The sequence below is a fragment of the Natator depressus genome, chromosome 20, assembly GCF_965152275.1.
Source record: "Natator depressus isolate rNatDep1 chromosome 20, rNatDep2.hap1, whole genome shotgun sequence".
Lineage (NCBI taxonomy): Eukaryota > Metazoa > Chordata > Testudines > Cheloniidae > Natator > Natator depressus.
This window is the reverse complement of record NC_134253.1, coordinates 3832591-3855989: the sequence shown is the minus strand read 5'-3', so window position 1 is coordinate 3855989 and position 23399 is coordinate 3832591. Positions and strand designations below refer to the sequence as shown.

At 60.4% G+C, this 23399-nt stretch overlaps 1 protein-coding gene across 2 annotated transcripts; it reads right to left on the bottom strand.

Moving 5' to 3' along the window:
* Window positions 1-5396: 5396 nt before the first annotated feature.
* Window positions 5397-22934, bottom strand: OS9 (OS9 endoplasmic reticulum lectin). Of its 2 annotated transcripts, none has more exons than XM_074935264.1 (15): window positions 22761-22934; window positions 17356-17532; window positions 16599-16662; window positions 15659-15735; window positions 15170-15268; window positions 14698-14899; window positions 14055-14204; window positions 13426-13505; window positions 12821-12863; window positions 12116-12204; window positions 11484-11717; window positions 10679-10877; window positions 9822-9989; window positions 7743-7861; window positions 5397-6882 (listed from the first exon to the last, which is right to left on the bottom strand). In XM_074935264.1, the coding sequence occupies exons 1-15, from the start codon at window positions 22932-22934 to the stop codon at window positions 6745-6747; spliced, it is 2013 nt and encodes a 670-aa protein (XP_074791365.1). In that variant the 3' UTR covers window positions 5397-6744. The 2 variants fall into 2 exon arrangements, with proteins under 2 accessions (XP_074791365.1, XP_074791366.1); XM_074935265.1 differs by having other exon boundaries at window positions 7749-7861.
* Between the last annotated feature and the right edge of the window lie 465 nt (window positions 22935-23399).

Below are 23399 nucleotides of genomic sequence, written 5' to 3'. Positions count from 1 at the left end.
TCAGGCCCTGGGTGGTGCAGCCTCAGATGCTGAGGGGCTGTGTGAGCTGGATGAGGGTCCCAGGGATGAAGCCCCTCACCCTGCCTATGGCCCAGATCCCTATGCAGACCCAGGAGGGGTGGGGCTGGCTGGCCGTTGGGGTTCTCCAGGACACCAGCTGCGAGACCCTGTTGGGGGGTGACTGTGTCTCTTTGGGACAGGATCCAGGCCTTGCTCCTGTAATGGCCAAGGGTTTGAATTTGAATCCAGGGAACCAATCTGTGGAGAGGGAAATGGTCAGTGAAAATGCAGATGACCTGGCTGGCAGCAGGGAGGAGCTGCTAGGCTCAGGCTACCTACCTGCCTGTAACCAGACCCCTGGGGCTCCCCGTCCCCCTTGCACACTGGAGAGGGGGCTCACGCTGGCTCTGATGCAATGAGGAAAGCAGCGAGCTCACTGCCTACCCCCACTGGGACAGCAAGGGCAGCGCTGAGCACAGTGGGAGCTGAGACCCCAGCAGAGTGGGGGGAGACACAGGCAGGGCAGGGGATCTGTTGGGAGTGGCAAGGTGCTTGGTAACGGAAGTTTGGATGAGCCTAGGCAGCCTTGTGAGCTGATGGCTGTGTCTAGTCAGCAGGGTGGGAAGGCGAGGAGAGTGGAAGATGTGTGTCCCTGGACCTTACCTGTTAAGCTGGGTGGAGAATTGGGACAGGGAAGGAAACGTGCCTGTGTCTGTCAGGGGTATTGACTTGCCTATGGAGGGAGCTACCCTGATCTCCAAGCAGTTGTCTGTGACCAGCCCTGTGTGCTGGGTCAAGGGGAATGAGATCCCAAGCTGTGGGTCTGGTAAAGGAGAAAGTGTGTCCAGCTCTTCTTTGTCTGTGGAGCAGACAGAAGGGGCCTTTCAGCCTGTGATGGTTGAGGGTCGTGCAGTTGTCTCAGAGTTGGTTCTGGATTCAGCTGAAGCCCAGGAAGGGAGTGGTCCTAAGTTTGTGTCTGCTCGGGAGAATGGCCTGTAACTAGGTCGCATCCAGTTAGTGTCTATGTAAAATCCCAGAGCCCAGACAATTCTGGTGCTTGTATTTTGCCCGTAGCTAGTGTGTTGTTGGGAAAGAGTGTCGCAACTCTGTCTAATCAGGGTGAGATCCTAGCCAGGGCACAAGGAGAGCAGAAAGGTGATGCGATTGTGTTACCGACTGAGGGTGTGGAAACCTGTAGAAAGAAGGAAAAGATTCCTGAACTTGTGTGTGGCAAAGGGAAGGAGAAGGCTTCTAGCCTTTTATCTAGGAAGTCTGTAAGTTTGCCTGAAAGGGGATTGTGTAGGAATCCGCCGGATGGGCCAGAGGTAATTCTGGATGTAAGGGAGACCCAGAAAGAGTCTGTTGTTGCTCAGGAACGTGTTCCTCTAGAGCAAACCCTAGATAAAGAGGGTAAGGGCAGAATTTCTGTGAGGGGTGAATTGTTGCATAGAAAAGCCCTCGGGAAAGGAATCCTCATGGAGTCTTTGCAAGCAGTTTACTGCAACTGAAGGGTGTGAAAGTGATTTAATCAAGAAAGTCTCCGTTCCTGACAGCCAGAAATTTTCTGTTGTGAATGGATCCACTGACTTTCCTGTTGAAAGATCCCGTGTGGATAGCTTTGAGAAGGTCTCAGGTGGAGTGAAAGCTGTTAAGAAGGGTAAACCGTCCTATAACCAAGTGGCTGTGTTTGGCCAGCTTGTTGGGGAGACAAGGTTGTTGAGAAAGGGATGTCTCCATGCTAGTTCTGTAAGTGAACAGTATGTGGCCCAGGTCAAGATGGGGGCCCTTAACCAAGAGAGCCCAAATTGCAGCCCTCCAGACTGGAGCGCTGGGAGAAGACCCAATCCCAGTTTGACCCCCTGGGGTTTTGGGGTGGCCAAAGGGCATGGGCCGCATAAACCTTCCCACATGTGGCCTGCGAGTGCTATCAACCACCCCCGACCTAAGGGAGGGCGTGAAACTGGAAGGGCCTGGTGTAACTCCCACCAAGGAATGGGAGAGATGCTGGGGCATCCATGGGAACGTTGGTGGCTTCGAACTTCCCCAGGTCACCGGCTAAAGTGACCCCGCTCAGTTTGATCTTGAAGCAGGGAGAGATGTGACGAAGTGGGACTGTTCTTATTGTTTCTTCTGAATAGTGTAGGGGTGCCTCAGTTTCCCCTATGCAGTTCTTAAGTCTCTAGGGGGTGGGATAAGGGTGTATGATCATTGCAGAGCCCTAGAGGGCAGGTGTGTGCAGGGGTCTGGACCCAGAGAATGGCCGACACCCTGTTTCCTGGCAACTGATGGCCTGGCCCTTCCCCCCTGCAAGGTGAGAGCTAAAGGGTTGGAGAACAAAGGAATCCGGTGACCTCCTGGCTCGGGAAAGGAACAAAGCCCAGAGGAGGGGGTGCTGGAGGGAGTTTCAGTTTGGAGCTGGCTGGGACATGGAGTGAAGGGCAGACGTGGTTGTCTGGCTCACTGCCCCCCAAAATGGACCCAGCTGAGGGGTCCTGTTCTCTGCACCTACAAGCTCTGTTGTAGACTGTGTTCCTGTCGTCTAATAAACCTTCTGTTTTACTGGCTGGCTGAGAGTCCCGTCTGACTGCGGAGTTGGGGGGCAGGACCCTCTGGCTTCCCCAAGACCCCACCTGAGCGGACTCGCTGTGGGAAGCGCACGGAGGGGCAGAGGATGCTGAATGCTCCGAGGTCAGACCCAGGAAGGTGGAGCCGGGTGAGCTGTGTGTCCTGCAGACAGTCTGCTCCCAGAGAGGAGACTTCCCCAGAGTCCTGCCTGGCTTCATGGGGAGCAGTCCCAGAGCATCGCCCGGCGACTCTGTGACACCTGGTCAGACCCCTGGAAGGGCTGGGCCTGCCAAGTAGGGTTGCCAACCCTCCAGGCTTGGCCTGGCGTCTCCAGGAATTAAAGCTGAATCTTTAATTAAAGGTGATGTCATGTGATTAAATCTCCAGGAATACGTCCAACCAAAATTGGCAACCCCACTACCGAGACCCCATAAGAGCGTGTGCTTGTTCTGAGCTGAAGTGGGGATGAACTTGAAACCCCTTGGGGGTTTCCCCCAGAGCCCAGGCTCGGGTGATCTCTGGTCAGCTTGTTAGCGTGTGCATGGGTGTTTTTAATATTGTCTCTCGAGAGCTTTTCCTTTAAGGAGAAAAGCAGCTGGCTGGCATAGGGTGGCTGTCATGTCGGCCGGCACAGAAGGGAGAGCAAGCAGGGCCCCTAACCCAGGGAGGCAGGGAACCGTTCAGCCGGGAGATACACCGCTCAGAAGGGAGCAAGGTGTGTTTCCACCTGAGACAGGTGACAGCCGGGAACCTGAGGGTGGGGGCCTTTGCTGGAGGCGACACACAGGGCAACTGCACCCATCTCCCAGCGCCGCTGGCCTAGCTCCAAACGAGCCATGGAGGATTCTCGCTCGCTAGCCCTTAGGGGCAGAGATTAGGGCTGGGGGTGGCCAGCACGACCAGGTCCTGATCTGAGATGGTGGCCTGTCTCCCCCCCACCCCACCCCAACACATGCTCCTGGGAAACCCGCTGCTGGGAGGAGTGGGGGGAAGGAGCAAAGCAGAGGTGCTGACAGATAAAGCAAACACTGAGCCCTTCCTTGTTGGAGCAGTAACTGGGTAACGCCACCGTCACTTCTGCTGTACAAACACCAGCTGGGTTTGAGCGGCAGCAGGGGGCAGGTCCATCCCCTTCCCAGGAGCTGGTGCCCACTGGCATTGCCCCCTGCAGGGGGCACATGCAGCCAGCCACATGACGGGTGCTGACTGGTGCACTGGGCTGAGCAGAGGTGCCAAGGGAAGAGAGGTTCAGAGAGGCGCTTGGGGGAGGGGGGTGGCGTGCAGGGACCGAGGTCGATTTTGCAGGTGTTGGGACGAGGCTGCCCCGCCCGGCCATGAGCACCGGCTGGCGCTCTCCACAGCTGGCACCATTTACGCCCAAACCCCAGAGGAGCAAAGCTTTGTCTGGCAGCATGTTGGGTGCAGAGGACCCATGCCAGCCTCTCCGCATCCCGCTCCCACATTGAGGAGTGAGGCCCTCACACCCCCATTGCCCATCCCCTCCCAACCCAGGGGTGGTTAATCATTCACCGAACAGGTAGCCAGGCCTCTGAGCACAGAGGGGCCCTGCCTGCTGGCTAAACAAGTGTGCAGAGCAAACAGGGAAAGGATTTTCAGGAAACAGTTCAGTTCAGGGCGAGCTCGGGACCTGCCCAGGCCTGGAACTTTTTCATCAGCTGGGACATTGTTTTCCTGCTCTTCAAACTTTGGCTGGCCCATTACCCATCCCTGCCTGCGTCAGCCTGGCTGCTGGTAAGTGCTAGGTGAGGCATACGGGCTGGCCTTCCTACCCATCCCACTGGGGCACATGCCTGGGAGAAGGGCAACAGCTGGCCAGCACCAGGGGCCCAAAGTGAGACAGAGAGCGAGGGGTCCTGCTTCCAGCTCCATCCGAGGGAGCGGTGGGGGGAGGCGGTAGGATGGGGGGGCTGCACGGCTGCCACGAGCTGCCTTTGACCTCCACATCCGAGCGGCCAAGGCAGCAGGCAGATCCGCTGCAGAGGGCAGCGCTCGCAAGCAGGGAGGTTGGAGGAGTGGCCGGGTCCTACCCCGCGTGGCCTCCCGTGAGCTGGGGCAGGAGGGTAGGTGCCACCCCAGCACCACTCCCTGCTTGCAAAGCAGCAGGGCTGAGACTGGCAGGGGAGGGGTAGGATGATTTGCTCGCTTCCCCCCCCCCCCCACATATCATTGCCCTCTGTGGGGTAGGTGGGTTCTGGCCTAGCTCCCCCCCAGCCCCAGCCGCTTGCAGCACCTCCCTGGAGCAGAGACCTGGCTTTGCAAATGATTCTTTCCCCCTGGGCATCGCCCTGTAAAGGTCACACTGCCACAACTCAGACAGGTGCTGCCCCCTGCTGCTAGACCACAGCATTGCGTGCACACCTGGCTTGGTAACTTCTTCGCCTGGAGCCCTCAGGTCACTGGCAGCCGCAGCCCCTGGTGCCCGTGCGAAGGGAAACGCCAGGGCACAGACCCCAGACCAGACCAGGCCAGTTAGGGAGCAAGGGGGCGCCAGCGAGGAACATGAGGGCGTCCCGTTTTCTGAGCTGGCCTGTGGGAATTTCAGCCACGAAACCGGGCTGCATCCCAGCCAGCCTTAGATGAATGAGCTGCAAGTGGGGGCTTGGGGGCCTCCTGGTGTAACTGACCCCGGTAAGGTCCAAAGGGGCGGGGACCAACCCAGGGTTGCTCGCAAGGGGCCCACACGATGCAGCGGGAAACGCTTGTTTCCAGATGGCGCGAGGCCTGACAGCCCGGCAGGAACACAAGCCGCTCCGGGGGGGCAGCTCGCGGCCCCACCGCAGTAAATTAGACACAGGAAGCAGACTAGTCCAGCCTGGTTTATTGATACAAATTGGATCATGGATGGTTTTCCCCCCTTTCCCTGGGGAAGTAGGGTCCCCCCACCCCATCCAGGAGGGGGCAGGGGCTGGGGAGACCTTTACCTCACAAGCAGAGGGAAGTAAAGTGAATTGTCTCGTTAGGAGAGAGGGTGGATGGGCTCAGATGCTGCCACAGGCAGACAGAGAACCAGAGTGAGGTTTCATTAACCCTCTGCTCCCCCGGCTCCTGCGCACGGCCACGCTCCCAACCCAGCAGGGAAGAGCTGCCCCAGGCCAGAGGGGGCTCACGTCCCCCTGGGGAGTTCCAGGAAACAACATGGGCTCCTGCCAATGATGGCCCCAGCTGTGCCCTGAGCCCAGCAGGGCAAGGAGAGCATGCTGGTGAACGACTGATGCAAATGAACTGAGCCACCACCCCTGGCCCTGGGGAGGCGGCAGGCCATGCTGCCCAGCTGCATCACAACCCCTGCCAGGTTTAGCAGTAGAGTGGGAGGAGCTAACCAGGCCAGGCCCCGCCCCCAGCTCCAGGCCAAAACCTGCCAGCAGCTGCAGGCATTTCTCCATGTGCAGGGCCCTCGAAATGCCAGGGGCTCCAGCTCCGCCCTCCCTTTGCCCAGGCACCGCGGACACGTGGGGGAGACCCCCTGCCTGCCCGCCCAGCCCAGCCTGCCCGCGGCACCCAGCAGCCTGCTCCTGCCACCTGGCCTCTCCGCCGGGCACAGCTCCCACGGGAGTCCAGCTCTATGAAATGTGCAGGCCCCAGAGCCCCTGCAGTTTGGGGCCCTGCTCCCGAGGGAGTGGCCGGCCGGCAGAGCGCCCACAGGTGGGGACTCACCATTCTTCTCATGGGGCGATGGGGTGGTGAATGGACACCGCCAGCATGTGCTAGATGGGTCACATGGGTGCAGATGCAGCCCACGCCCACCCTTCCTCGAAGGGATCAAAGAGGATGCTCCTGCCGGCCGTTACCATGGAAATCAGTCAGTCCCTCTCCATCCTCCTAGCAGGAACCATCCCAGACAGAGCCCCCCCGCCGGCCTGTGGGGACAGGAGGGGTCAGTGCCCCCCACCCCTGAGTGCTGATGGGGGCCAGGCCCCGCTGGGCGTCCTCCAGAGAGGAGCCGTGGGTGCCTTGGTTACTAGTCAATAGGGTGACCAGATGTCCCTATTTTAAAGGGACAATCCCAATATTTGGGGCTGTCTTACAGAGGCCCCTCTTACCCCGCCAACCCCTGTCCTTATTTTTCACCCTTGCTGTCTGGTCCCCTGACCAGTCAAGCCGATGGGACATTCGGGGGGCGGGGGGAGGGGGTGCTGCAGGCAATCGTCCGGCGCCCGCTCAGAAATCCAGCTCCTCCGTGTCAGAGCCGCCGGCCGCCGGCGCCTCCTCCGGCCGCTGCCCCCACACAAAACGGTAGTTGTCCTCCAGCTCCTGCTGCCGCCTCCGCTCCTTGTGAGCTTCTTCCGTGCCCTGGATCTGCAGAGGCAGAAAGCAGGGGCCCATGGAGGCACTGGGTGGAGATCCCCCAGGCCGACCCTCCCACCTCCAGCAGGGAGCTCTGCTCCAGGCCCCCCGTCACCTCCCGCCCTCGCCCAGGGGAGGAGGGCGCTGCCCCGTAAGGCTGGGCTCCAGGAAGAGAGCCGCCGATGCTGGCGAGATCACCAGCAGGGAGGGTAAAGCTGGGATCACTGGCTGCTGGGGGACAGGAGTATCTGGGGTCAGGCTCCCTGATGGCACCAGCTGGAACCTGGAGCAGGGAGACCCCCCAGAGTAGATTGGCCACAGTGTCTGGGGGTCGAGACTTTGGGGGCAGAGGGTACCTGCCTGCTCTGTGTGGTCTAGGTCTACTTGATCCTGCCTCAGTGTGCGGGGTGGACTAGCTGACCTCTGAAGGTCCCTTCTACCCCTAAGTTTCTATGATTCTGTAATACTGAAAAATGTCTCATTTTACTTTCTAGTCATGAAAACATTTGCTCTGTCCAACTCTGCTCGGGCCCTAGCTCTCGCTCACTTCCCCGATACAGCTGTGTAGCTGGCTCATGCCCTCCTCCCCAGAGGTGGCTGCACCTCTGGAGCATCTAGCTGCTGTGAAGCAAGGAGGCTGTGTAGGTGAACGAACAGCAAGGTCAGGACTCCTGGCTTCCATCCCCAGCTCTGCCGCCCACTCACTGGAGGGCCCGAGGAAAAGTCACTTCCCTTCTGTGACTCAGTTTTCCCCATCGGACCTGCCTTGCACGGGGATTAATCCATTAGTGGCTGCAGAACGCTTGGATGCAAGAGGCAAAGGCCCCGCCCACAAGCCACAAAGGCCCCGCCCCCTGTAGCATTAGACTTGCTTTCACCAGGATATTGAAGAAAATGTCTTTGAGGTTCTTGGTGTCCTCGTCCGACAGCCAGTGGGTATCGTCCTCATCCCCGAAGCCCCCCGTCGTCACGATTTTGATCTCGATTTTACCTGTTGATCAGCGCCGTAAGCGTTAGCCCTGGTCTAGGCTCAAAGTTTGAATCAACAGCTCCAGCGCTCAGGGGTGTGAAAACTTCACACCCCTGAGCGCCGCAGCTATGCCAGCCTAGCCCCCAGTGGAGCCACGGCGGGGCCGATGGGAGAATGCTTCTGTCCACCCAGCCGCTGCCGTGCGAGGAGGGGAAGTTTCTCCAGCGACGGGAAACCCCCCTAGTGTTGCTGCTGCAGCCCCCCGTAGGACAGACGGGCCCTTAGCGGGTCGCCAGCGCAGGGAGAGCTGCCGAGGCCTTGGCAAAGGGCAGACCCAGGTGGCACCAGTCGGAAAACTGGTCAATGCTAACGACACCAATTCAATTAGGGTGCATCGTTAACACTGCCCCCCCCCCCAACTTGGTAAGGCAACTCCCATCTTTTCACGTGCTGTATATTTATACCTGCTTACTGTATTTTTCACTCCATGCATCTGATGAACTGGGTTTTAGCCCACCAAAGCTAATGCCCAAATACATTTGTTAGTCTCTAAGGTGCCACAAGGACTCCTTGGTTTTTTTCCTGATACAGAGTAACCCGGCTACTGCTCTGAAACCTGTCGGAAGACGGGCTACCGGGCTAGATGGACCTTTGTTCTGACCCAGTCTGGCCGTTCTGACAGTCCTAGAAGACAGTCTCATAAGCAAACTAGGGAAATCGGGTCTAGATGAAATTACTAGAAAGTAAAAAGACTGTACACAAAGAGCAGTTCTCAATGGTTCACTAACTGAGCGGGCAGATCTAGTGGGGTCCTGTGGGGTCAGTCCCATTCAATATTTTCCATGAATGACTTGGCTGGAGAGCATGCTTATAAAATGCACAGACGTCACCACGCTGGGAGGGGTCGCTTGCACTTGGGAGGGAAGGATTCGAATACAAAACGCTGCCATCAAACTGAAGGACTGCTCTGAATCCAACAAGCTGAAACTCAGCACGGACAAACGCAAAGAACTTCACTTGGGAAGTGCGGGCAGGGGGAATGGAACGCACAGCTACAAAATGGGGATTAAGTGGCTAGGCTGAAAAGGATCTGGGGGTTAGAGCGGATCACAAGCGCAGCTTGAGTCACCAGCGTGATGCAGCTGTAAAAAGGGCTAAAATTCTGGGGTGCATTAACAGACGCATCAGATGCAATGCACCGGGGGAGGCTGTCCGGCTCTACGCGGCTCTACGAGCTGGAGTACTGCATCCAGTTCGGGGTGTCACACTTTAGGGGGCACAAATTGGAGAGAGTCGAGAGGAGAGCAACAAAAACGAACAGGTTTAGAAAACCTGACCTGTGAGGACAGGCTAAAAACCGGGCACATTTAATCTTGAATTAAAAAGAGCCGAGAGAGGACTGGTTGACGGCCCCTCGTGTATCTGGGGACTTATCGAGAGGACCCATCGATCCTTCTCCAAATCCACGGAAGGTAGGACAAGAAGCAACAGGTCTGATCTATACCAAGGGAGATTGAGGTCAGATGTCAAACTCAAAGGGGAGACCGGCTCTGGGACAGGCTCCCAAGGAATCCCATCCTTGGAGGGTTTTAAGACCAGGTTGGACAAAGCCCTGGGTGGGATGGTCACAGGTTTATTTGGTCCTGTCTCAGTGCCAGGGGCTGGACTCTAAATGACCTCTTGAGGGCCCTACAATTACCAGCAGAGCCCCTTACACCCCTGGGTTTATTCAGATTCCCGCAGTAACCCCAGTCCCACTGCTCCTGCCCTTCTAGGGGCCCCAGTTCCCTTCTCCTCAGGACCGGCCCTGCACCAGCTCAGCCCCCTCTGGACGTGGCTCGTGAGACAACAGAAAGCGATCACTAGTGAATGGCTTATGGTAGCCCCTTCTCCTCCACCGGCAGGGCCTGGTCCCTGCCCTCGAGAGCTCCGATCCCCAGCCCCCTGGCACAGCAGTACCCTCCCCTCTGGCCAGCATTACCTTCCGCTTTCAGGCCCTCTCTCTCCAGCAGGTCCTTAACCACATTCTCAATGTGTCGCAGCTGCGGGTTCTCGCTGCCCATCTCTCTCACCCTCAGCTCCTTCTGCAGGGGGCTGCCTGGCTTTATCCTAGTGACCCTGACCTTCACATGCCCGTCCGAGTCAGCCTCTGACACAGAAGGTTACAGAGAGGGGCTTCAGTGCCCAGGGCTGGCACCGCGGGGGGCAGGCGGCTCTGTGCGCTTCGGGAGCTATGGCCGAAGTGGTCACCGTTCACAGGTGTGTAAGTGCAGAGGCCAGGCCACTGAGGGCAAATGCTGACAGTTACGGCCCCACTTTGCCAAGCCGCCTGGGGTTCCCACCCCATTTAGGCATCCCCCTCCGGGATTCCCGCTGGGGTTACGCAGCCCCAAGTGGCCATCAGAAAGCACTTCCCCAGGCCGGTGGTCCCCCTGCCCAGGGGCACAGTGTTCCGGTGTGAGAGAAACAGCAATTCCAACCCCTCTGCTCAGCTCCGAGCGTTGTACAGGGTTCAGTCCCACTGCTGCCCCAGCCCGGACACCATCCCCAACTCTCCCATGGGAGATCTACCAGGGGCAATGTCCTGCTGCACAGGGGGAGTGATCCCCAAGCTCAGCTCCAGAGGCTGTGGGGGCCGGGGGGGGGAGAAGGGAGCTCTGAGCAGCCCTGATGTGAAGAGTTCCCCAGATGGGGCCGGGCCTGGGCCAGATTTCCAGACACTACACCTTTAAGTGCATGCCATCGCACCTCCTTGAAGATGACAGGGGCAGAGCAGCCCAGGGGTGGATCTAAGCAGCCCGGGGAATCAAAGAACCACACGCACACCCCGGAGCATACCAGCTGCTTGCTTATCCAAGTGGTTCGCGCTGCTCCTGGCCGAGTCTCCCTTGCCCTCCTCTTCCTCCTCCCCTTTCTCGGGCGCTTTGCCGCCATCCAGCTTGTCCATCAGCTTGTTGAGGGTGGAGGCCAGCGACTTGGAAGCGTGGTTCCGATCAAACTCGCCCTTCAGGCCCTCCGTCTCCAGCTCATCCTCCACCTGGGAGCGGAAGCCGTTACCTCCCACAGGCCAGACTGGGCCACAGAGCAGCGATCTGACCCCACCGATGCCAGCCCAAGCCCTCACGACCTTCCCCCAACAGCGAGGGCACCTTGCCCTCCGTCCTGGGGCAGTGGCTAGGGAGTACCATAGCGGTGTGGCTCCGTCGCCCCCTAGTGGCTAGAGGCAATACTGCCTCCAAACCTGATCCCTTTGCCCACGCAGTTAAAGCCAGAGGTTTGGGGATCACTCCCCAGTGACCTCACCAATGTCATGGCCACAAGTAACGGTGCCAAAGGAAGAGGCTGGGAGAGGCCACTGGGAGCCTGGCACTGGCAGAAATATCCACGTGCCCGTGGGGCATGAACGCTTCCCGATGCCCTTAGGATGGGCAGCCGGCACATGGGTCTCCCTGCACGGAAGGGGCGCTGCCCATGCCCCAGCAGCCTTCCCGACAGCAGTGAGGGTCTGTGCCCAGCAGTTGGGATCCGGCTGCACCCCAGGGAGGGCAGAGAGGAGACGGGGCTGGCAAGAGGGGACACCCCAGTGCCAGACACGGGATGGGGGGTGGGGGTGGGGAGGCAGGGGCCACTCCCTCAGTCTCACCTCGTCAATGATGTTGTCGAACTGCTTCTCCATTTCCATTTTCACCTCCTCCCTCAGCTTGGCCTGCTCCGAGCTGGGCAGCAGGATGTCCTCCAGCTCCTCCTCAAACTTCCCCAGCAGGTCATCGTCCTCCTCGTCGTCGTCCTCCTCCGGGCGCTCGCTCCCAGCTGCCGGAGCCTCCTCGGTCCCCGGGGCCTCCTGGCTCTTCTCCAACTCACTCGCCTTCTCTTTCCCCTGGGGGGAAACGGGCATCAAGACACTCCCCACCCTCAACGTGTTAGAACGGCCCCATGGGGTCGGACCAAAGGTCCCGCTAGCCCTGTATCCTGTCTTCCGACAGCGGCCAACGCCAGGTGCCCCAAAGGGAATGAACATGAATCTCTCTCAGAGCTGGCCTGTGTAGTCAGGGAGGGTTAGCATCCCAGAGGGGGAAACTGAGGCACAGAGCAAGGCCAGGACCAGCTCACATTAACAGAGGGAGTCAAAGTCAGCGCTAGATCAGGCCTGCCCCCGAGCCAGGTATCCAGATGTTAACACTCATTACCTAGGGTCAACAGATCACCTGCCCATGAAGGGTGAGTGCCGTGGGCTAAGGGCACCGATGGAGAACACCACACCAGGCCCTCACGTACCTTCTTGGTGCTTTCCTTCAGCGCCTCGATAAACTGGACTAGATCCCCCGGGCTCCGGATCACTTTGAAGTGGATTTTTTGCTGGAAATCTGAAAGAGGCCAGAGAAACAGGAACATCTGAGGCTCTGAGCTGGAAAGAGCCAGTCCCCTCCTGGCGCATGCAGATCCTGCCCCTTGCCGAGACAGTTCTGAAGGAGAACCAGGCAGAGCACCCTTGGGATTCCCACGGGGGCACAGATTTTAACCCCCAACGTCCCAGAGCGCCAGGCACTCTGCCAGCGAAGGTTCATCCGATCACTCAGGGAGCTGACGTGCCAGCTCCAGCCTCCTGGCAGAGCAGGAAGAGATGTCCACCTGTGTTTTATCAGGGCCCTAAAATGGACCAGTGGCTTCATGGCCACTGGTTTGAGCACCACGTCCGAGATCAGGATTGCAAATCACAGTAACACTCAGTAGATGTTCTTTGGCTTGTTATTGCCAAATTTACACCCCGACGCTGGAGCTGTGCCAGGCAGGTTCCCTGGGGTTTATGCTCGGGTTTCACCCCCCCATCCCCTTCTGGGGTCAAAAGCATAAGGGCACATCTACACTGAGACCACAGGGTGTGATTGTAGCCGACATATCCCCCCCCCAGGACCCCCCACAACCTCCCCTGTGGAGTTATGGCCCAGAGAGGTTTGCCCCAGGACTCTATTAGACACTCACCAGCCTGGTGATCATCTGCCGGCTTCACAGCGTACTCGTCCTCCTGCAGCAGGGACGAGACCAGGAGTTTAGAGCGACACGGGGGACTCCAAACACAGCTCCCCCAGGGACGGGAGGAGGCGGGAAAATTACTCAGCCATGACTGCACCAGCTACAGCACCGGTGAGCCGCACTCCTGATTTGCCAACCGCAAAGCCACTGCTGTTTAGCCTTGTCCTACCCAGGCCAGGCAACAGGGCAAACTGCTCCCCAGCAGCGGGGCTTGGCAGCAGCTCCCGTGGGACCCCAGGGGGCTCTGCTGGGGAGCGCCTGGCTGGGGCAGAAGGGAAGACAATCGACGTGCTGCTCAGCAGCACCACGTGGTGGCAGACCCAGGATCACTACAGGAGTTGGCGGGGGCTCTGCGTCAGCGAAGTGAGGGGGAGCTGCTGTCCACACCCCACGAAGCGCGGAGCCTTGACACAGCTGCCACTGACCCCAGGCCCCACCCCAGGATGAGACCAGCAGGAACAGTGCCTGGCATGGCTGCGCCAGCTTCCTGGCTCAGACCACAGCGAGCCAGCAAAGCCAGAATGTGCATGGGGGGCACAGAACAGAGCTGTTACCTTGGTGTGGTCCGGCAGTGTACTACCCCCGAAGTCGGTGTCTTCCCCCGGGCCAGCTCTGGGGGTTTCCCTGGGAGCGGCTGGCACAAACCAAGGAGAAAACGTCACCGCGGAGCCGACCCACGCAGCTAAAGTCCTGGGGAGGCTGCAGAAGTGCTCTGGGCGCCGGGGCAGCCTCAGGCCCTTGCGTGAGCTTCCCACGTTCCCAGTCTCACCAGCCTAGGCAGCCGGGAGCCCTCCATCTCCCTGTAGCCACCCTCGATGGGAGCAGGATCTCGCCCTGGCCCGCCCAGCTGTTTCACTCTCCCACAGTGCCCACAGCCCCTCGTCAACACTCAGCGCGGTGGCTCCTGAATGCGGAGGGGAGGGCGCTTGAGCCACGTGGCCCCACCCACGCCCAGCGCGCCCCGGCAGCATTAACGCTGGGGCACCACCAGATCCTCGCGCGCCCCCACAGGGGTGTGAGGAGACGCCTGTTCCCTTTCGCGGGAGGCCGGCGGGGCCCCCTGCCAGGCGCACAGCTCATCGCACCAGGAGATCTCAGCAGAGCGCCCCGAGCCTGGGCAGTGGACAGGGCTGTCCACAGGGATCACGAGCACCCAGAGATCAGTGCGAAGAAGCTCCCATACCGTCCGCTTCCTGCTCCTCGTGGAGCGGGTGGGCTGGCTCCACACCTTCCGGGTGCTGGGTGGCAGGGTTGGGATCGCGCTCGTTCCACAGCCTTGTGTCCAGGGTCTTCAGCTCCTCGGAGAGCTCTTCCACCTTGCGCTTGGTGTCGACTGCATTGGCCAGCGTAGATGGGATTTGAACCACCACAGAGGCCCTGCCCACCCTGGGGAAGGAGGGGGCGGGGCAGCCCGAGAACCCGCCCAACCCTGGGGGGAGGAGCAGCCCGAGAACCCGCCTACCCCAGGGGTGGGGCGGAAAGGGGGAAGCCTGAGGGGGGGGGAGGGGGCCAACACCAGGGTGGGGAGGAGGGGGCGGAGCAGCCTGAGAACCCACCCACCCAGGGGTGGGGCGGAAAGGGGGAAGCCTGGGGGGGGAGGGGAGGGGGGGGCCAACACCAGGGTGGGGAGGAGGGGGTGGGGCAGCCCGAGAACCCGCCCACCCTGGGGGAAGAGGCGAGGGTGGGGCAGCCCGAGAACTCGCCCTACAGACGGTTGGGATCTGCTGGGCTGGGACGAGCCCTGACATGAGCTGCTGTTGCAGGCCCTGGGAGGGGCTCAGATTTAGACCTGAGTCCCTCAGCCCCCTGTCCCCCCAGATACTCACACACTTGGGCTTGGACGTAGTCCACATACTGGGCCGGGCTCAGGGCTGGGTGGCAGCGGATGGCCTGGGGGGTGGCCGTGGAGGGCGGTCGCAGGAAGGGGTGGTGGCAGATGCGGGTGGTGTGAATGGTCAGGACATAGGAACAGGACTGTGGCTCGTCCACCCGGGCGATGTAATCCCCAGAGCCCTCTTCACACAGGAACTGCCGCCGGAAGGGAACAGGGTTAAGGTGATCTGGGGCTCACGGAGAGTCCCGCGGGGCCTGCCAGTCATCCTGCCATGCCCGAGGGGCTCGTCCGCCTCCGCCCCTTCCCCACCCCCCCAAGGAAGCCTTCCCTAGTCACTGCTGGCGTTTTAAACAGCGGAGAACCCAGGCCACAGAGAGAGGTTGCCCTGCTCCCCTCTGTCTTCAGGGAGTCTCCCCGGCTCACCCCAACTCCAGAGAATTGACACCCCCCCACACGCCACTTACCCTGACTTCAGCTTCCCTGGGCTGCCCACTCAGGTCACACTTGGAACCGTTGCCGTACATCTGGCTGTGGTAGCGTTTGAGCCTGTGCTGTTTCGAAGCCTAGGAAGGTGAATTTTGGACGAGAGCATTAAAGCTCCCAACTTCACGGTCCACACGAAGCTGGACTGGGGGCTGTCTCCGGGGATCTCAAAGCACCCCATACACCAAGCCGCTCGGCATCCTGGGAGATAGTTGTCCCATTTTACAGACAGGGAAACCGAGGCAGCTAAAGTTACTTCCCGGGTCACATAGCGAGTTAGTCTCCTGCTCTGCCCAACAGGGCCCACTGTCAGGAGGGTAGAGCTTGCAGGGACTTATGGCAGAATTGCATGCCCTGTTTGCTAAGCCAGCACTAGACAAACCCCCAGCCAAGCCCACCTCCCTTCTCCCAAACCTAGAGCACCAGGGGGTCACACTTCAGCACGGCACAGGAGTCCAAGAAGCACCAACCTTTGCCGTCTCGTTGTCCCAGTCGAATGCCGACTGATAATACCCGAGGTAGAGGATGTCTCCTTTAATTTCAGACTCTGGGAAACAAACAGCGACACAGAGCGACCCACATTAGAGCGCGCTAAACCCCTGGGGGGCCCCGGCGGGAGACACCCCCCCCCCCCGGAAGGGTGGCCAGTGGCTCCAGCACTCGCCTGGGACTCGGGACGCTGCTCTGCCACAGACTTCCTGCGGGACCATGGGGACAACAGCAGTGCCTGCCTCAGTGTGAGGACAAACCCACCGGAGACATGGTATCAGGAGTCCTGTTAATTCCTCGCCCTGACACGGTATCCTGGCCCAGATCGGGTTCAGGGGAAGGGCTGGATGCTGGCCCAGTCTTTGGGGGTAAAACCCCTTTTGCTAAGGGCACCTCACCAAGATCAAACACTGAGCGTCCTCTGCCCACGCTGCACCTGAGCGCCCCGCACAGAGATGCTCGGCAGCTGCGCTGGGTGTGTCACTTTCCACCCAGAGGAGACCTAAGGGGGCCACCCCTTGTGCAGCTGGCAGAGGGGTCGGAGGTGCAGTGAGCCCACAACTGTGACAGGGAGTCCCAGAGGGGGATTGGATACCGGATGCCATGGGGGTGGGAGGGGATCTAGTGAAAGTGATCACAGCAGAGAAGCCACAGCCCCTGTGCCCTTTATCTCCTGCCATCTACCCGGGCACAGCTGAGGCGGGTACACCAGGTTCTTTCATATCCCGAGCGTTGAAATTGGGCAGCTTTCCCATCTCCCAGCCAAACTCACTGAGCGAGCCCAGGCCAGGCACCCTCAGAGATGAGCGGCTGGACACGTTCTCGGGGGAGGGTGCCTGTATAAATCCACCCGCCACCCACACACACCCCTCCCGCTGGGGCCCAGCAAACGGGCAGGGGACATGGCAAGGGGAGGGTTACCTTCAACGTGGTATTGCTGGATGTGTTTCCCATAGCAGAACTCATACGTCCACCAGTCCTTGGTCTGGGAACAAGGCAGTGGCAACAGGGTTAAGTTCAACGAAGCCCCCGCACCCCAAAACCTTCACACGCACCCCAAAACCTGCCATCGGCCACGTCCCCAGCCAAGATCCCGTGGAGCCCGGAGATCACCCCAGCACTGGTTGGAGCAAACCCGTCCTCCAGTCCAGGCCTCGTTGCAGGCCGCGCCCATGAGGGACAGCAAAGCCAGCGGTGGCTCTGTCTGGCGAGCATTTAAAGCTACAGCCCGGAGATGCAAACCCTTGGGCCTTTCCTTGCTCCGCCCGGGATCTCCCGACTGTTTGCATTCTGAGGGAAGCTCTCACACCAACAGCCAGGCCCCCGGGGAGAGCTGACGCTGGCTGTTGCTGGGCCAGTCGTGGGGGGATACCCTGCATGTTACTGGCTTGCTGGGATCAGGTGCTCTGGACTGACAGCTCAGCAGGGAGACAGCTGTGGTACCCCCACGGAGGAACCCCTGAACATCAGCCCCCTCAGGACAGGGGGCCAAGAAGATGGACGCAATTCCCTCAGCCTAATTCACAGCCGCCGTTTCTGAGAACTGCAATGGAGGGGGGCTGGGAAAGGGTGGCCGGGAAAGGGTGGCCAGCGAGCCATAGACCCGGCTGTGGGCACCACAACCCCTCGGCCCCCTGCATTCCTCAGTTCTGCTCCCGGCCCCCAGCGCCCGGCTCACCTTTACAAGGCAGGGAGCAGCCTCCATCGGCCTCAGCAGATCCGAGATCCCCAGCCCGTGGTAACTCTGCGGCGGCTCCTCAGTGTCCTGGTGGATCCTCACGGCGGCGGAGGGCAGGCGGCACTCGTACGTCTGCTTGTACTTGGACGAGACGATCACCACGTCCTCTGACTTGCTCTAGGAAAGCGCAGGCAGCGAAATCAGTGCAGGAGAACAGGGCCCGCGCGAACGGCGGCTCTCCACGCAGGCGCTGCTGGCCAGGACACCGAGTGCGACAGCCCAGAACGGGATGCCGGCAGCGGGCGATCCAGGGCCGCTAGTCTTAGCGGAGGTCCCATGGAGCAAAAAGGTGCCACCCTGGTAGCTAGATGCTCTGCCTTTCTCTTGTTCCTGCCTTACCAGGATTTCATTAACCCTCGGGCAGCGTGAGGAGCACGCCCCCCATTTTGCAGGCGGGGGAATTAAGGCGCAAAGGGGTGACATAACAAAGGTGTCCAGGTCAGTGGCAGGACTGGGAATAGAACCCAAGTCTGCTGCTCGCCCCTCGGCCAATCTGAAAGGAAAGACTCTTCGGAACCCAAAATCCTCCCAGAACCCAGCCTGAAAGCTGGCTCTTCTCCACCATTCACCGCGGCGGCTCTGGCTGCAGGAGAAAGTGGCTCTGCTTAGCTGCAGCTGTCCCCCTGAACCCATTTAAACGGGTGCAATCCCCAGTGGGGAGGCTGCAACCCATTCCTAACGGCCTCAAGCTAAACTGGAACAAGCAGCCCTGAAATCTAAAGCAGAGCGGCCATGAGGGAGCTGGTACCAATTTCGCTACCCTGCTTTGACAACGCAGCTTTTGTTAAGCCAGTGCTGAGAATGTCAATTCTGAGAGTCAGTGTTGCCTAATGCGTAGAGCACTGAATTTGGACTCAGAAGACCCAGGTTCTAGTCCAAGCTCTGCCAGCGACCTGCTGGGTGACCTTGAGCATGTCACTTCCCCACTCTGTGCCTCAGTTTCCCCATCTGCGAAACCGGGTTAGCAACACTGACCTTTATAAGCCATTTTGAGGTCGGCCACAGAACGGTGCTAGGTAAGAGGTAGGTATTATTTCCGACAGGACCCTCTTCACGTGGCATACGTACAGACCCATCACAATCGGGCCCAGCTTACTTTGAAACCCAGCCCCGTTCCAGTTCAGCCAACCTCTGCTCGTCAGTGCCAGGGGAAGCATGGGACCACCGGCGCCAGTGCGCCCATTCAGAAAACGCCCCGCTTGTAGCGATGGCTCTCACCTGGCTATCCCCGCAGGACACACCAGGTCTGTCTGATGCTGCGGGTTTTAGGCTGTGGCGGATCTCACGGGTGGATTTGTAACTTGCCCACTGCCCCCCTGCAAAGTGGCTGTCCCTCTCTGCGCTGTCCTTGATCAGAGCAGGAAGGAGTCCAGTGGGCGCGAGAGGGGGTGGACAAACAGCGGAGGTTAAAGTGCAAACGTGCAATGGGTGGCGTTGGCAGAAGCATCACGCCCCAGGAGCAGCTGACGCCAGGAGGTTCATTTAGTGCCTGTTTCAAGTTTCCTTGGCACCTTTGCCATGTAAATGCAGCTCCCCCCACCTCCCCTGTAGGGAGCTCCTGGGCACAGGGGGTGGGGAGTCAAGGCCCAGCCTGGGAGATCCTTAAATACAAAGAGAGGCATCTCCGTTAGCCTCAGGCTTGGCCGTCTCAGGAGCAGGGGTTTTCTTGAGACTCTGGGGCAGCTTTAGCGGGGGAGGCTTTTTGGGTTGTTCTGACTTTGCCCTCTTCCCTGCGCCAGCCGCCTATTTGAACCCTTCCCCACCCGGAGCTGCTGCTCTTTGGGGCCACTGGCAGCAGAGCTGGCCAGGAAACAAGGCCTTCGAAATGAAAGAGGGGTTTTTTGAGAATCGGGCATCAGGGGAGCAGCTCCACAAAGTCCTGGCTTCACGCAGTCCCATGCCCAAGGAGCAGGCTACCTCCATGAGGGTAAAAGGTAACGAACCCAAACGGGCTGCGTGGCACCTAGAGGAAACCGACTCCCCTTGGGTATCAGCCAGAGGGCACTGGGGGTCATTTGAGAGCAACAGTCCCTCTAACACCAAAGGTCCTGACCTCAGGACACCCTCACAAGCCTTGCTAAGGCCCCCTTTGCTCAGGGGTCAGCTCCCAAAGTAAGGGATCTGGACCCGGAAACGCTCCTCCCACCTTGCTGGGCTGGCTAACTTGGGCAGCCGCCGGCAGGATTCTGAAGTGCTTCAAAACTCCCCCCCACACCAAGCTGCAGCCCCCTCTGGGGCAGGGATCAGCAGAGCACAGCACCCTGCACACAGATGGGGAAGCTTGGCGGAGGACTCCAGTGCCGACCCCTCAGCCAATGCATCAGTCCGCATGGCGGTGCACTAGGACCCTAGACACCAGGCAGCCCAAAGATCCGCTTCTGCTTTTAATAAAGAGAAGTTTTGGTTTCCATGCAACTGCGGAAGCGTAGGAGAGACAGCTCAGCCTCAGAGAGAGAGACCCAAATCTAGCCATGGGAAGGGCTTGAGGTAAACAAGAGTAATGAGGAAGCACTACTCCACAGTCACGAGTCCCCGGGCGATGCTCTGGAACTGCTCCCCATGAAGCCAGTCAGGACTCTGGGGAAGTCTCCTCTCTGGGAGCAGCCTGTCTGCAGGACACACAGCTCACCCGGCTCCACCTTCCTGGGTCTGACCTCGGAGCATTCAGCATCCTCTGCCCCTCCCTGCGCTTCCCACAGCGAGTCAGCCTTTGTCTGATTTCTGCTCCCGTTTTTCAGGGCAGGAGCTGCACCACCTCCATATGCGTTCACCTCTGGCAAGCACCGCTCCAATCTAAATAAATCTTCAGGCACCAAAACGCATGGGCTTTATTATATATAGCCCGGTAGCATCTACAGACCTCAGCCAAGATGGCAGCCCCGTTGTGCAACACAGGGCAAGCCACAGTCTCTACTCTGCGAAGATAAAGGGCAAGAGAACCGGAGTACTGGGGAACAAAGCAATTCAGGCCCTGCCCTACAAACAGATTTTATTCTGGCATAACTACTTTGGTTACGGGCAGCGATTTCTTCTTTACCAAAACAGTTTGACCCATATGACGCCTACAGCAGATGCAGTCATACTGGCACAGCTTATGCCCTTAAATTGCGTCCACACTGGGGAGGACGGGGTGCAACACGTTACCAATACCTGTATCATTTGAACGGTTCACTACCCAACTCGTGAGTTTAGATAAGGCCTATGCGACTTGCCCGGAGTCATAGGACTCGTCTTCGAGTTTCTGCCAAAGCAAAGCAGCCACGTGCAGACGAGCTGGCTCTAGTATTTACAAAGCATGAAGTGCCCAAAATAAAATGCAGGGTGACCCATTAGATTCCTTTCCAGCTCTTTAGTAGCTGACAGGAAGCTTTCAGGATGCAAACACAAGCCAATTTTCCAAACAGACACTTTTATCCCAAGTCTCCCTCTGGGCCAGCACTCTGCATGAAGAATCAGGTGGCCTTTTGCTGTCAGAAAGCGACAGCGGTTTTAGGGTATTTCCATCTGTCTTTGCCCTTCTCCCCAACCCTTCCGGAGTCGTCGCTGATCCCAAGAGGAAGGGAACCAGAAAGCAGAACCAGGTGCATGCGGCCGCGCCAGCATTAGCTATTTCAAAGCACAGGGGAGATCGATAGCGTTAAACCACAGCTCCTAAGTCTGCCGGTCCCGCCCACGCGCCCCTTTGTCACATGCAAACGGGAGGCACCAGATGGTGGAAGTCCCAAGTGCAGCCCTTCGACCTCTGCCAGAGAAGTAAACACAGGCGCCAGGGGCAGTGTCCTGCCAGTGTGGAGAGCGTCCAGGATGCTGCGGAGTCTGCACAGGGCAAGGGATGCCACAGCCTGCGCCATGATGGGGTCGATAGTTGGGAACCGAATAAAGGGGCCTTGTTTTCTAGGCGCACCAGGTCTGATGTGGCCCCAGGATGGGGGGTGATGGGATAGGTGATGGGGAGTTCTGCATGGGCCTGGCCCCTTCACATCGCTTGCTAACCAGGCCCTCACCCAACCCACCTCCCCTAACACCCCTGCTCCCCCAACTCAGCCCCATCACCTCCCACTCCCCTGGGACATCTCTGCCCTTGGCCTCTGCTCTCCAGCCCTCTTTTCTTCCTGCCTGCCCCCCTCCTCTTGCCCATTTATGCCCCTGACCTGCCCTCAACTCCTCAACCCCCCTTCACCCACCTACCCCACCCCAGCCCCCCTCAAACCCCAGTCTTACCCCTACCTAACACTCCCAGCATTCCCCCCGCTCAGTGCCAACTCCTATGCCAGGTCTCCCCCCTCTGCTCTCCCTCAACCCCAACAGCTCATTCCCTGACCCAACCCCCACATAAACGCTGGTCCTGGCCCCCCAACTCCTTGGGTCCACTTTGGCCCCCACACATTCCCCAGCTAACTTGCACCCTGGCCCAGCCTCCCCACCCATGCCTGTTCAGCCCCCCTCGGCCCCCACACACCCAACCTCACTAGTCCCCCGACCACCTATCCAGTGGGGCCCCATCACCCCCAGCCTGACCCAGCCCAGACGCTCTCACCCCCCACTCTGGAACCCCTGGCCCATAGGTGCTGGATCTCGGGGGCTGCCGCACCCCTTGGCTTGAAGTGGATTCCACCATGCCCAGGGTTTACAGTTTGGTTCAATGACTCTCAGCCCCCGCCCCCTGTACAAACTGTCCCAGCGCCCCTGCCCTGGCCCCTCTGCCCTCCACCTACACGTACCTGCCCGCGCCCCCCAGCACGTACCTGCCGGCCCCCCCAACACGCACCCGCCCCCCCAACACACACATACCCGCCCCCCCCACTTCTCCCATCCGACCCCCCGCCCCCGCAGGCACCTGCCACGCCCCCCCCGCAGCTGACACTCCCCCCGGACGCACCTGTCCCCCCCGTCCACCCCCCCGCCTGGCATCCCCACGCAGCTGACACCCCCCCCGCACCTGCCGCCCCCCGTCCACCCGCCCTGCACGTACCTGCCCGCCCCCCCCCCACAGCTGATGACCCCCCGGTCCGCCTGCCCCGCACGCACCTGCCCCCCCCCGGTCCGCCCCCCCCTCGCACGCACCTGCCCCCCCCTCCGGGCCGCCCCCTCGCACGCCCCTGCCCCCCCCGGCCGCACGCACCTGCCCCGCCCGGGCCGCCCCCCCCCCGCACGCACCTGCCCCCCCCAGGGCCGCCCCCCCCCGCACCCACCTGCCCCCCCCGGGCCGCCCCCCCCCGCACCCACCTGCCCCCCCCGGGCCGCACGCACCTGCCCCCCCCGGCCGCACGCACCTGCCCCGCCCGGGCCGCCGCCCCCCCCCGCACCCACCTGCCCCCCCCCGGGCCGCCCCCCCCCGCACGCACCTGCCCGGCCAGCACGGGCTCGGCGGCGATCTCGATCCCGTACTTCAGCTCGTTGAGCTCCTGCAGGTTCAGGCTCCCCGCGGCCCCGGGCAGCGGCCGGCCCGGCCCCAGCAGCGCCAGCACCAGGAGCAGCCCCGGCTCCGGGAGCCCCCGGCCCCGCCGCGCCTCCGCCATCTTCCCCGAGCCGCCTGCCCTCGCCGCTGCTTCCGCCCTGCTCCGCGCCCCCGCACTCGGGCCCGTCTACGCGGCCGCAACGAGCGCTGCCAGTGGGCCGCGCCTGTGCCAATCAGCGGCTCTGGCTTCTCATTGGCGAATCCCCTGGGATGGCCCATAAGCAGCGAAGCCGGAGTGGGGATGGGACGGGGCTGGCATCTGGCGAGGGCGGATTGGGCCGAGTCAGCGCTCTCAGGAGCCAATCATGAAGGCGAGGGCCGCCTCGGCTGATGACGTTCATCGGGGCTCTTAAAGGGCAAGAGCAGCCCCGAGAGAGCAAGAGCCCTGTGGGGGGAGGGAAGATACATTGCATCTCACTAACTGGGGAGCCAAGCTGATTGGTTTGGGGTCACATGATCAAAAGGGCCTCCCTGGGGCCTGGGCAAGGTGGCAGGCGCTGGGGTGGGGCCCGGGCCAGGTGAGGTG

Coding starts and splice junctions, on each gene's coding strand:
- OS9 (XM_074935264.1), bottom strand. CDS start 22,934: ATGGCGGAGGCGCGGCGGGGCCGGGGGCTCCCGGAGCCGGGGCTGCTC. Junction 16,663..17,355: donor CTGCTCCCTGCCTTGTAAAG/GTGAGCCGGGCG, acceptor CCTTGTTCCCAG/ACCAAGGACTGGTGGACGTA. Junction 11,718..12,115: donor TGAAGGAAAGCACCAAGAAG/GTACGTGAGGGC, acceptor GTTTCCCCCCAG/GGGAAAGAGAAGGCGAGTGA.